The following is a 13,542-nucleotide window of genomic DNA, read 5'->3' on the forward strand; positions in this document are numbered from 1 at the left end:
TGACTTGGAGCCTGGAGGCTTCCTTAAGTGGCAGGACTCAGGGAGAGAGTGAGGAGTTGAGATGGAACATATATGGGGCACATGTGCAGCTTTGTGTCTGCCTCTGGATGTGTGTCTGTCTCTCTATGTCAGGGGAAGAGGGGAGTTTGTGTGGAGGGACTCCCGCACTAGGAAAGGAAGGAGCCTGTAGGCCAGCTCCCTCCCCATGCCCGCTGCCTTCTCTTCCTGGACTTCAATCCCCTTGAGACCAGCCCTAGCGTGCCATTTGCCCAGATCTTCCCAGATGCTCCCTTCTTGTCTCAGCTCAATGTTACCTCCTCCAGGGTCTTCCCCAAAGCCACACACACACACACACACACACACACACACACACACACACACACACACACACACACACACACACACACACACACACACACACACACACACACACACCACTCTGTATCATAGCCTTTGCTATATTTTCTTCATAGCATTCACTGCTACCTGATCTTTTCTTACTAACTTGTTTACTTAGTAACTTCCCCCCACCTGCTCCCCCAGAATGTAGGCTCCTTGAGGTCGAGGCCTTTGTCTGTTTCATCTCTGGGTCCCCAGATCCTAGAAGAGTGCCTGGCACATAGAAGGCACTCAATAAATAAGTAGAATTGAAATAAATTAGACACAGAGATGCTTGGCTGGTCAGTAAAGGATCTTTATTGCTGACTGATTGCCCTTTGTGTCCTTCTTGCTGCATCTTCATTCCCTGCCAGAGCCCCATCCATATCTGGCTCTGCCAGTCCTCTTCCCCAACCCGCAGCAGCTCTCTGCTTCAGCGTCTGCAACCCTCCTCCCATCACACCGCCATAGATCCCTCAGGAGCTATGAGTGCGCCAACACACCTTGCACCTGGTCTCCAAGCCCCAGTTCCCAGCAGAGCTGACCCCTGCTCTCAAAGGACCCCTTTTCAACCAGCCCCTCCCCCCTAATAAAGTCACATTTGGAAACCACTGCTCCTTTAAGCACATGCTCCCAGGAGAGCCTCAATGCAGCTCCACCATTTATTGAGGGTTTCTCATATGTCAGGCACTGTGCTAGGTGAATCCCCAAAGTCATGGACACGCCAAATGCCAGTGCCTTTCTCCCTCTCAGTCTCCCAGAGTCCTTGCACCTCCAGTGGTCGGCGTGGCAGTTTCTGTCCTGGGCAAGTTGCCATGCATGAGCTGAAGGGAAGGTGCGATGGCTTAGCTCAGGGATGACCTTGTGCCAGGCCCGGGCCCCCCCTTGCCAGCAACTGTCTGCTCCGCTCTGTCTCCATTCCTCACCTCCTTCTGGCATTGTGCGGGGACAGTCTCTCATCTGGAAGCAGATGCTCTGGGTGGGATTAGGCAGTAATGCTGGTTCTCTGTTCTCTCCCCACTGCTTGGCCCAGTGTTTCTGTGAAAGGACCAGGATGAAGGCAAGAAAGCCCTAGAGGCTCAGCTGGCCCGAGATCCACGGCTCCTGTTTCTTCACTCGACCCTGGGACCCAGAGCCAGCCTGAAGCCCGAGGCCGAGGCTGAATGGCTGGTATAGTTCAGGTTGGAGGATCCGCAGGTAGGGATTATGGAGGCCGAACCCAGGCCTCTCATCCCCAGCTCTGGCCTCTGGCTGCCAGCCACACCCAGCACATTCTCCTCTGGAGCTCAGACCTAGTGTCTTTCCTGAGGAGACTAATAGGAAAAATGGGGAGTGAGGGGAGAAATCGAGGATTCAATCATCTGGGAAGGGGGCAAGACCACACATACATCATGTTCAGCAAAATCACCTTCCTTGATACGTATACAGACACGTGCACACACACAGATTCTCTGAGACACACACTCTGGATTCTTCTAGAAGAGAGGAAGTGGCTTAAGAGGACACAGGAGGCACCCCAGGAATGGAATCTAATACTTCCCAGACTCAAAAGGCAAGACGGTCGTTGCTATAGCACCAAGCAGGGTTCCTACTGGTGTCTTGGGCCCAGATCGCCATCTTCTTTGGCTGGATGTGTCCCTGCTGTTGGCTATTTTATCCTAGGACTTTATCTCCAGTGCAGCCCTCTTTTAGCTGTACTGACCTAGCTTCCTCTTTCTTGGCTGTGAGCATAGCAGGGATACTCGTTGGCCAGAGGCTCAGCCAGCTCAGCGCCCACTGGCCACTCTGCACTGAGCCTCTGTCTCCACTGGCAATCCACTCAAGCCATCTTCGTTCTCCCTCATGCGTGGGCTCAGACGGCCCTGTTTTCATTGGCTGCCCAGTCCTGAAGCTCGGTCCCTATTGGTTGCCACTGAGGTAGCGTTTCCACGGACAGCAAATCCAATGGACGGATGGGCTTTGTCTCCTCTGTGCCAGGCTGCCAGCTGTCCCAACTTGTGCCGCCACCCCGTCCCCCCGGCCTGCATTAGGGCTGGGGGGCACTGGGGGAGCCTGAAGAGGACCCAACAGCCTCCAGGAGCCTCTGGTGCTGACGAAGGTGCTTCCTCCTTTCGTGCTCCCCCGTGACTTCACACACCAACTGGGCAGGGAAGGCCCCAGGAAGCCCCTTCAGCCAGCCTGGGGAAAGAGAGACAAGGGCCTAAGTGGGACCAGGGCAGGGGGCAGGTCAGGACGGAGAGGAGGCCCAGTGGGGTCTAACGCCTGAAGGTCATGGCGGGTGCGGGGATTAGTGGAGAAGCCTTGGCGAATTGGTAAAAAGGCCATTAGAGGTGGAGGAAACGTCAACATCAAAGAGGGTCGGGGTCCTTCTGCTCAGTGTTATGTGGCAGGCTGGATGGGAGGGGAGTTTGGGGGAGAATGGATACATGTATAAGTATGGCTGAGTTGCTTTGCTGTGCACCTGGAACTATCACAACATTGTTAATAGGCTATACTCCAATAAAAAGTTAAAGAAAAAAAGAAAAGAGGAGCGGGCTCCCTCCTCTGTCAAGCCGTGCGTTGACTGCTCATCTCACGCAGAGTGAGAGCCAGACTCCTTACAGGAACCTACGAGGACCCACGTGATCTGGTCCCCGTTACCCCTATGATGTCATCTGCTTCTCCCCGTTTTCCTCACTCCCTCTAGCCACACTGGCTTCCTTACTGCTTCTCAAACACACCGGCCTGACTCCTGTCTCCCTCTGGGACACTCTTCCCCCAGACACCACGTGCCTAAATTCCTCACCTCCACCAAGTCACTGCTCACACGGTGCCTCCTCAACAAGGTCCGCCTCGACCTCCCTACTTAAACATGTAAGCCTACCCAACCCCGGGACTCCTGACCCCCCCTTGACTCTGCTCCACTTTCGTTTTCCCACAGCACTTACCACCTTCAGACAGTATAATTTACTTACTTTTTTTTTTAACATCTTTATTGGAGTATAATTGTTTTACCATGTGGTGTTAGTTTCTGCTGTACAACAAAGTGAATCAGCTCTATGTATTCATATATCCCCATATCCCCTCCCTCTTGCGTCTCCCACCCTCCCTATCCCACCCCTCTAGGTCATCACAAAGCACCGAGCTGATCTCCCTGTGCTATGCAGCTGCTTCCCACTAGCAACCTATTTTACATTTGGTAGTGTATATATGTCAATGCTACTCTCTCACTTCGTCCCAGCTTCCCCTTCCCCCTCCCCTTGTCCTCAAGTCCATTCTCTATGCCTCTGTCTTTATTTCTGTCCGGCCCCTAGGTTCCTCAGAACCATTTTTTTTTTTTTAGATTCCATATATATGTGTTAGCATACGGTATTTGTTTTTCTCTTTCTGACTTACTTCACTCTGTATGACAGACTCTAGGTCCATCCACCTCACTACAAATAACTCAATTTCGTTTGTTTTTATGGCTGAGTAATATTCCATTGTATATATGTTCCTTATTTATCTTGTTGATTCTTTATTGTTTCTCCTCCACTAGAATGTATAGTCCAGCAGGGCAGGAATATCTGCGTGTTTGGTTCACTGGTGCCGAGAACAGCGAGTGGCACCTCTAGGTGCTTAATAAATATTTATTGAATGAATAAGTAAAAGAATCTCTCACCTTCGGGGCTCTTGTATAGGTGCTTGTGGGGAGCCCTGGACTCCAGATTCCGTCCCTCAGTCTTGGCAGGTGTGGAAGTCTCTGAACAGAGTTCCTGGGAACAGTCTGGTCGGGGTGGGTGACATTACAGTGGGATCCAGACTCTTTTTAGCTTCTCCCCATTTTCCCCTGAAGACTCACTTTTCCGTCCCTCCTCCCCTCTAGGGAACTCACCACAGTCCTCATAGATGGTGCCCGGGGAGCAGGGAAGGGGGCCTGGGGTAGGGAAGGCTCCCAGCCAGCGCTGCATGTCTGATCTGGTGGGAATAGAGGGAAGGGTCACAGTTGGCCCCGGAGATCCTCCTGGGGGTTAGTTAGGCACGGGCTTCGGAGGAGAGAGATTAGGGAGGAGGGTGGTGGACTCGGAGAGGTCAAGTGAGGGTCCCCAGGGTGTTTTCTGAAAGAGACACAACTCACAGGGATGAAGCTTGGAGTAGCCGGTGGGTGGGACGGCCCTGGTGGTTGCTGAGAAGGGAGAGGCGGAACGTAGGTGGTCCAGATGGGTCCGGGACCTGCTGGGCCTGGACCAGGGAGCGATGGGCATAGTCCAGAACCTGTAGCCGCTGCCCACTGCCCAGGGAAAAGGAAGTTCAGAGGGAGAGCAGGGGTCCAGCTGGAATCCTGCCTGGGCTGCCTCCCTCCCTGAGACCCACCTCTTGGGCTGAGTGATGAGCAGCAAGTCACTGAAGAGCAGCAGGCAGAGGGGGGTGAAGCGGGGGCGGGAGGCGAAGAGCACACCCCCCCTTCTGCATCCTAACTCAGTCAGCTCCCCCTGCAGCTCCAGGCGCCTGGACCAGGAGACCAGGGGCAGGGCCTGTGAGGAAGCAGGGAGGAGGTTCTGACTTCCCTGCAGCGCCAGCACCGCGGAGAAAGGGAAGCAGGGAGCCCAGGCAGGATCTGACCTTGACTTTGTGGAAGCGCAGCCTCTGCGTGAGCCGGATCAGCTCCTCTGTCTGCTTCATGCGCCCCACCTCGGCGCTGCACCGCTCAATGATCTGGGTAAGGGGAGCCAAGTCACCCACCCCCACTCCCTTCCACCCCTTCCATCCCTCCCTACCGCCTCCTCACCTCCTCCAGCCCCAGCATCCCCCTCCAACCTTGCTGACAGCACCCAGAGCCTTCTGGGCATTCTCCTGGCGGTTGGACCCCTCCTCTGTCTGGCGCAGGATATTCTGGGGATGAGGAAGAAGGGTAATTGGGCCCCTGCTCTGTGGCTCTGGGATTCAGAGGGGCTGCAACTCAGAGGACCCTGCCTGGCTTGGCATTTGGGGGTTCACAGGGCTGGGGGACCAGCCTTACCACTCGCTGTCTGCATAACCCTGAGCAAGTCAGGTTACCTCTCTGAGTCTCAGTTACCCCATCTGTAAAATGGGGATAACTCCCACCTTCCATACCATTAGCATTGTTGTGAGGATTCTGCAAGCAAATATACGTAAAGTACGTAGCATAGTCTTTGGGACATAGTAAATGCTGAAAAGAGGGTTGCTGTTATTTTAATAATTATTAACCACAGCTATTAGTACAAACAATATAGCGTGGGGTTAAGAGTGCCTGGATTTAAAGTTTGTCTCCATCAATTATTATCTATGTGACCTGTGGCAAGTTCTTTAACCTCTCTGAGCCTCAGTTTCCTCATCTATAAAGTGGGGTCAATAATAGTTCCTACCCTCACATAGTCGTTGGTAAGGTTAAACGAGCGTATTGCACTTAGAACCATGTCTAGAACAGACACCCAACAGTTGTTTAGCTACTATGATTAATATCATCATCATTATTATGTTGTTGTTGTCTACACTGGGGATATATAAAGCTGAATAAGGCAAGGGCACTGATGATCTAGTTGGGGACTCTTCATACTGAGATCCCCACATCAGGAGACCTAGTTCAGGGAGAAGTTTCTACTCTGCAACAGAAGAGTGTTTCTCACCCCTTTTTTCAGTATCAACCCACTAAGGAATCTTCTTAGACATTTTTTTCCCTAATCGTTCCCCCCGCCCCCATCAAATTTTAATACCACAAATATACTGTATATCTATTTATACACCCTGGCCCTTTGGAGTACCACAAACCATTGGAATATTTAAGATTTTTTCGCCCCCCAAAGAACGAGTTTTTGCCTCCTTGAGGGTGATATCACCCCACTGGGAAGGCATACGGTCAAAGACAGGACTGAGAGGACCTCAAAGACCACTCATCACATTCCCCCTGAGACCTGGAGAGAGAAAGGGACTTGCCCAAGGTCGCTCAGCCAATTAGTGGCAGAGCTAAATCTAGAATTCAGGTCTCTAGCCAGAGGCTCTTTTCCTGCACGCAGACGGCTCCTTGAAACGTTTGGGTAGCTCCAGGTAGGGTTTGGTGGGTCCTGGTTGGAGAGGCCCCGATTAGGAGTCCTGACTTAGGGGATTCTTGTGTTTGTGGTGGGGTGGGAAATGGCGATGGTGGGGCAGGAGGCCCCTGGGGAGAGCTCTCCAGCGGGGCTGGTGGGGCCGAAAAGGGCCCAAGCCAGGACGGGTACCTGCAGCAGCATGCGGAGCCGCGTGATGCGCTGAAAGGGCAGCAGCAGGAAGGACGGCAGCGGGAGCCGCTGGCACTTGGGCAGGCTCTGCAGCCGCCGCAGCTCCGCAGAGAAGCGCACGTTCGTGTCCCTGTAGAAGCAGGCGCAGGCTGGCATCTGCCTCGAGGCCCCGATCTCCCCGCAACCTGCCCTGGCCTGGACCCCGACCCTGCTCCCCGTCTCCCGCCAGCACTGGTGACGTGGCCCCGCCCCTGGGACGCTCACATCAGGCGGCTGTACGTCTCCTCCTGATACTGCTGGTTCCGCACGTAATCCACGTACACGGAGAAAGGCCCCACGGCGTGGGCGTGCACCACGTCGCACAGGTCGCTGATGTGGGGGGAAGAGCGCACACGGGACAGTAACTTCCCTAGAAACCTGGGGGAGTGGGCGACAAGTAATGGAGGGGGGCAGAGAGCCAGGTGTCCCGGCTTCTCGAGGGAAGAGCTGGGCACTAAGTGGGCCCTGGAGGGGAGGCCCGGGGACAGGAGAGCGCTGAGGAGTGCTTCCTCCCAAGGCCCGCTTGCGGAGAGGTGGCGGCCCCACTGACCGCTCACTGACTCCCTGGACGCGCTGCACGTTGGAGAAGAGGGTGTGGTGATCCCGGGGGGTGAGCGTGTCCCGGAGCGCCTGGCTCAGCACAAAGGTGTCGGTCAGCAGCCGCAGGGAGCGCAGGTACGAGGCCTCGGATGTCACCACCTCGAACAGGCTCTGAGGAGGAACAGCAGGGCCTTAGTGGAAAGCCCAGCTTCCAGGCAGCCCAGGCGCCGGGTCCCAGGCTCCTCCCCCCCCCACCCCCGCCGCGCCCGACCCCAGGTGCATCCACCTCCTGCATGCGCCTCTCCTGGGGGCTGAGGGTGTCCAGGAGGCCGCTGGCTCGCACAGCCGGAAGCTCCTGCCACAGCGTGTTGCGAGGTCCGGGGGGCCGGGCGAAGGGGGGAGCTTCCCCAGGATTTGCTGAAGAGGGTCCCCCATCCTCACTGACCCCCCACAGCTCCTCTGACAGCACGGCTGCTCGATAGGTCTGGTACAGGGGTTCTGGAGAGCAGATGTCGCACATCAGCGAAGTCCAGTGCCCCGGAACCCTTGCCCACTGCTTGACGGTCTCAGCAGGGACGCCCCAGGTGCAGAGGCCCTCACCGTCCTGCAGGGGCAGCTCCCAGTTCTGCCCCTTCAGCTCCTCCAGCTCCTCAGCCTCCCTGTGGAAAGAGAAAAGGATGGAATGCTCCTCACGTGACAGTGTAAGGGGGTAGGTTGTGTGCAGGGACTGCGACCGAAGCCCGGATCATTTTATGTGCCTGTTGTATGTGAGGCCCAGTACTAAGTGGGCCCCATCCATTCCTGCAGTCTCAACTACTGCGCACCGGCGACTTCCAAGCCTCCACCTCCAGGGCTCTCATGGAATGACCATGTCCTATGGGTGCCTCGGTACAACTCAACATGGGCAAACCCAGCTCTTATACCTCCCCGCTCTGTTCTGGTCATCAGCACCACCATGCACCCTTTCACCCAAAGTAGAAGCCCGGGAGAATCAACTCCAGTAAATGTTGGTTGAATACATGGATGGCCTCAGATTAACTCTGATAATGGTGGTGAAATGACTAACAGGCCCAGATAACACAGGAGAGATGTTCCTGGTTGACACATGGATTCGCAGGCAATAATTTCGATAGAAGCTCAAAGTGGGGGAACTAAAATGGTTTATTATGGCCCTGGCTCGTCACCGATATCAGACCCCAACAACTTTATGAAGTATTTGGTATGTTTACCCCCATTTCACAGGTGAGGAGGCTGAGACCCAGAAAGGTTAAGTGACTTGTATAAGGTCACACAGCTGATAAGGGACAGAGCTGGGATTAGAAACCGGCACTGCTTGTCCCTAGAGGCCTAGGCCTTCTTCACTCCACACTCGTGGGGGTGGGATTCAGGTGGACCCGAAGGTTAGTCTGCTCTCAGGTAGGAATAAGGGTGGGAGTGTTTGGTACCTGCCCTCCGTGGTGGCTGGAGGATCGTTCTGAGGGACGCCATCGGGACTGTCCCCTAGAGAGAGAACCAGAGAGAAGAGAGAAAGCCTCCAGGATCCCCAGCCCAGGACTCCTGACTCCCGCCCAGCAGAGACAGTTACTGTAAAAACTACAACTCCGGTCAGTCCCAGAGCAGCAGCTGGTGGAGGAACAAGAAGCCCAGGGCCTGCTGGGGGTTGTAGTGAGTTTGTGTTCAGAACGCTCCACCTCCACCCGGTGGAGCCCAGAGGCTCCTTCCCAGCCCAGAGGTCCACTCCCTGGGGGCCCTGTACCTGTCTGGATTCCATCTTCGGAGGGCAGATCGAGATCTGGCTGTGGGGCGTCCCCAGAGCTGGTGACGTCCTGTCTGACCCGGGTTGGTTTGGGGGGCTTGAGGGGTGGCAGGAGTTTGCGCTCGGCAGTGGAGCGGTAGGACGTGAGGACGACTGGGGGCTGGCCGAGGCTTGGAGGGCTGGGGCGGGAGCGGGAGGTCCGCAGTGGGGAGGCCCGGCAGGGGACCCTGGGGCCGTCCTCATAGCCCCCCAGCGGCACCCATCGGAGCTCCAGGCCGGGCCGGGCTACGTGGCAGACACAAGGGCAGCAGGCAGGGCAGGCCAGCGCAGCATCTGTGGGAGACAGGGGCATCCTTAGGACACCCACCCTCCCCAGGCCTCCTCCCTCCCCTTAACCCGCCCAGCAGCAGGAACATGGAGGTCAGCCCTAGGCATCTATCCCCTCTACCCTGACTCTCTTCAAACCCCCCGAAATCTGAAAACCAGATTTTCCAAACATGGAATCCAGTTTTTAAAAAGTAGCCCCTTCAAGTACCCAATCTTAAAGCCCTGAAAACAAAGAAGAGGAGCTGGATCCAGCCAGCCCGGGCTTACCTGGAGTGCCGTTCTCCTGGGACCCACTCCCAGCGAGGATGCCCTGCGCAGTCTCTCTCTCCCCATTCACATCCGGTCCCCCAGGAGGACCCGGCTCCAGGGCATCTGGAGCCTGGACCTTGCCTTCAACCCCCCATTCGAACCTGCCAGCCAGTCTCCGCACGGTGCCCGCGGCCGAGGCAGAGCCATCCTGGCCAGGGGCCCGGGTCGAGTGGAGCAGGGGCAGAGCCGTTCGGGGTGACCCGGAGGGTTTGGGTGGGGGCACTGGAGACCGGGGAGCGGGTTCTGGGGAGATGGAGCGCCGGGACACTGGGCTGGGGGTGCCGGAAGGCGAGTCTGGGGAAGTCTGGGAGTCGAGGCTGGCTTTAGAAGCTGACGGGGGCAGAAGGGCTGGGGGCTTGAGGGACGAGGCTGGGGGCTCCCAGAAGATGGGGGTGCACATCAGTGTTGGTGCCTCGTTGGCAGTGAGGGGAGGTTCTTGTGGAGAGGAGCCGTTGTGGTGGGCTCCCGGGGACTGGGCAGCCCGGGGGCGAGAAGGGGGGCGGGGCCGGATGATCCGAGGGGGCTTCTGGGTAGGGGGTGTTGCTGCAGGAAGAGACTGAGCTGACATCTTCCTCCGAGCTCTTCCAAGGAGTGGGGTACGCTGCTGGAGTCATCCCCTGAGGAAGAGGGGCAGAAAGAGAGACCCTTAGTGCCCACGAGTAGACCGAGGCCTGCGAGCAGAAATGTTTGCAAGTAAATGAGCCGAGATTTCAGAGTCAGGAGGGAAGGCGGGTACACCTCCTCTCTTCCCATCTCCACTGTCTGCTCCCTTTACTTCTCACCCCTCCTTATTCCATTCCCTGAGGACTCTGAACCCTCCCTGGCACCCCCAGCCTCCACTGCGCTCTGTCTTTCAGCCTCTGCTGCCCCAGTCAGGCCAGAGGAGACCGTGAGGCCAGAGTTGGGGCACCTGGGTAGAGACCCAGGCTGGGGGAGGGGTGCCAGAGAACTGGATCAGTAAGGGCAGTGGGGTGAGCCAGTAGAGCCGCTATGTGTCTACTTGATTTATTGTGTTTTGTGTCTGTAGTGCGTGCTGTGGAGGTTTGTGTGTGTGGTTTAAGCGTGAGTGGACATGCTGTGTTTCTAGTGCTGCATGAACGGGGTGTTGGATGCTGTGTTTCAGATTGTATCTGTTACACGCGAGTATGCAGTGGGAGCGTGGAGTACACAGTGTGTCTAGCGTGTTGTGTGAGATGGGGCTGCAAGGGTGTGTGTGTTCCGTGCTGTCGTGTGGGGCGTATGTGCGGTGTGCGTCTGCCTGTGCGCCCGCCCGTGCCTGGGCCGTGAGGGATGCATCACTATTTCCCTGCTCCAACGGGCCCTCCGCCCCCATTTCCCAGTTCCTCTCTCTGGACTCTCCCTTTCCGGATTATTTTTAGTCTCCTTTTCCTGCCATGAAGGTTCCTGGAGCCTCTGACCCCAAGAGACCAGGAGGCCCCCGCATGGTCTCTCCTGCCCCATCCTCACCCCTGCCTGTCTCCCAGCCCCCCACCTGGTCCCGGAGAGATGCCCCAGTGGAAGCCTGGGTCCCGCCAGGATGCCTAGAGGGTGGTCAGGAGGCCAGACTAAGGTGAGGACCAATGGTGCCAAGACGCTGGGGCCTGGGCTCACTTCCTCCCGCCAGGAAGGCGCTGTAATCCTGAGACGGCAGCAAGGTCCGGGCTGGGAGACCTGGCGCCCCCAAACTCCCCTGTGGAGTCAGCAGGAGAGTCAGATCCCTCCAGGCCCCAGATTGGTTTTTGAGAAATTATGCAGGGTGGGGGCTGGGAGCTGTAGGCTGGGAGTCTTGCAGCTCAATGGCCTCTGTGTTCTGGCAGGAAGCTCCTTAGGTGACCCCGGGCAGTAGCCTCGCCAGCTGGCCAGCTCCTCCCCAGCCCCCCCTCAGAGATCCCTGCCCCCCTCAGGTACCTGCCCTAACTTCCTTCCCCCGCCCCCCACTCAGGCCTCTCGCAGGGATCCAGGTACTCGGCCCAAGCACTCACCCTCGAGGCCTCTCCACTCTCGGTCACCTCCCGGGGCCGAGTGAGTAGGGGCAGGAAACAGGAATCGGATCCTCCTCCCAACCGGACACCCCCCCCCAAACCACACCACACTCCACATGCGCACACTGGGGCTCTGGAAGATGTGAGGGACCCCGAATGCCGGGTTTCAGAGGATAACAGAGTCTGGGGAAAGGATGAAACTCAGCCGTGGAGAGTGGACTGGTTGTGCACGTTGTATGTGCACGTCCTGTCCTGGGTCCGCATGGCTGTGTGGACAGCGGCCGGGGGTGGACAGGGGTGGGGGTGAGGACAGGGTGGCAATGGCACTGGCTGGGCTGGCGGGAGGGCGTGGGCTCCAGACACCTCTGGATCGCTGAGGGATGGGGTGTGTGTCCCTCGACGGCGTGTCTGACCATCTCTTCCACACCTCGCATGACAGCCTGTCCCTTTCGCATCCAACCTGTCCCCGGGGGGTGAGTCAGCCCATTATCTCACACCAAGGGACCCCACCGCCCACCCTGGTTTCCCCCTCCCTAAATTTACCTTTATCTTTTTGGAAGCGGTTTCTATTTTCAGCCCGTCCTGCCTGCCCCTTGGAACAAGGAACGCGGGGCCGGGTCTCTGATGGTCTGTTCCTGTGTTTCTGGGGCGGGAACTGAGGGCCCAGATTGAGATCTCCGCAGAGGAAGCCAGTTCCTCAGCCCCACCCGGCCATTGTGTCAGGCGAGTGTGTGTGTGTAGTGGACCAAGGGGTCGGTGTGAGATCTCAGTGCACCCCAGGTAGATATGCCCTCTGTTGAGCCCCCTGCCTGCTCCCCATTCTCAGTCCCTGTCTCTCAGGGTCCCAGCCCCTGACTCTCCCTGTCCCCCTGGGAGGCTTTGATGTTGATTGGCTGGGAGCCAGTACCCCTGGGGGCGGGGGCAGTGGGCAGGGGTCCCTCTCACCTCTAATTTGCTCTGTGATTGAAGAGCTGAGTTCTCAGGGCTCAGAGTGTGTCATAAAAACAACTGAGGGGGCGGAATGAGCCACACCCCAGCCTGGGAAGTAGGGTAATGAGAGGAAGATGCAAGGGCAGTTAGGAACTCAGGGGGCCTTTGCCCACGCCCAGGTGCCTGCTTTTGCCAGACTTTCACACACACACACACACACACACACACACACACACACACACACACTCCAAACAAGACACTAAGAAGAAAAGCCAGAGAACTGGGTTAGAATACATATTTTAACTCATTTTTCCTCAGAGTAAAAGACAAAGTCCAGAGTAAAAGACAAGGTCCAACAATGAACCTAAACCTCTCCTCTGAGGCACATTCCTGCCCCAGGGCCTTTGCACTGGCTGTGTCTCCTGCCTGGAGACCCCCTTCCCAAGACATCCCCATGAAAGATTCCCTCACCTCATTTCTCAAATATCGCCTTCTCAGTGAGGCTGCCCTACCACTCTTTAAAATTGCGTCACACCAAATTCCTGACCTGCCTTTTTTCCCATAGCAATCATGCCTTATAGTATATAGTATATTACTACTAAATTGACATAGTATGTTTATAGCTACATACACATTAGAAAGTAAGCTTCCTGTCACTAAATAAATGATGACATTTTAAAAAGAAGAAAGTAAGCTTCCTGGAGGCGTGATCTTTATCTTTTTTGTTCACTGATATACCCTAAAATTCTGGAACAAATTCAGGCACGTAATAAGAGGTGCTTAATATTTTGATGAATTGAACAAACTGAGTTGAATCCTCCCCACAGCACTACTCCCCTGGCTCTCCTTTCCTCTCTCTCTCTCTCTCTCTCCCCTAGATTCCAGGGAGACAAAATCTCTACAAGTGTGCCTCAGAGACCCTATCAAGAAAGCCAGATACATGTGTGTAGCAAAACAAATCCTGTTTTTTGTTTTTACTAAAATAGGAATGTCTTTATTAGTTTTACTACTTACAACAATAACATTTAAAAAGATAACTGGGACTTCCCTTGGCGGTTCAGTGGTTAGGACTCCACACTTTCACTGC

The 13,542-nt window shown here is 56.0% G+C and overlaps 1 protein-coding gene across 6 annotated transcripts; it reads right to left on the reverse strand.

Moving 5' to 3' along the window:
- Positions 1-678: 678 nt before the first annotated feature.
- Positions 679-12,175, reverse strand: ARHGEF15 (Rho guanine nucleotide exchange factor 15). 6 transcript variants are annotated; one of them, XM_060133613.1, is made up of 17 exons: positions 12,069-12,168; positions 11,889-11,985; positions 9,502-10,160; positions 8,908-9,240; positions 8,597-8,651; positions 7,752-7,810; positions 7,438-7,649; positions 7,162-7,322; positions 6,837-6,989; positions 6,573-6,702; positions 5,155-5,229; positions 4,960-5,052; positions 4,711-4,871; positions 4,475-4,627; positions 4,232-4,314; positions 4,019-4,123; positions 679-2,556 (listed from the first exon to the last, which is right to left on the reverse strand). In XM_060133613.1, exons 3-17 carry the CDS (start codon positions 10,109-10,111, stop codon positions 2,405-2,407), a joined length of 2,535 nt encoding a protein of 844 aa, XP_059989596.1. In that variant the 5' UTR covers positions 10,112-10,160; positions 11,889-11,985; positions 12,069-12,168; the 3' UTR covers positions 679-2,404. The 6 variants fall into 6 exon arrangements, 5 of the variants coding, with proteins under 5 accessions (XP_059989596.1, XP_059989591.1, XP_059989594.1 ...); XM_060133608.1 differs by having other exon boundaries at positions 7,438-7,810; XR_009537482.1 differs by lacking the exon at positions 4,711-4,871 and having other exon boundaries at positions 2,522-2,556.
- Between the last annotated feature and the right edge of the window lie 1,367 nt (positions 12,176-13,542).

The sequence above is a fragment of the Lagenorhynchus albirostris genome, chromosome 20 (assembly GCF_949774975.1).
Source record: "Lagenorhynchus albirostris chromosome 20, mLagAlb1.1, whole genome shotgun sequence".
NCBI classification, from domain to species: Eukaryota; Metazoa; Chordata; class Mammalia; order Artiodactyla; family Delphinidae; genus Lagenorhynchus; species Lagenorhynchus albirostris.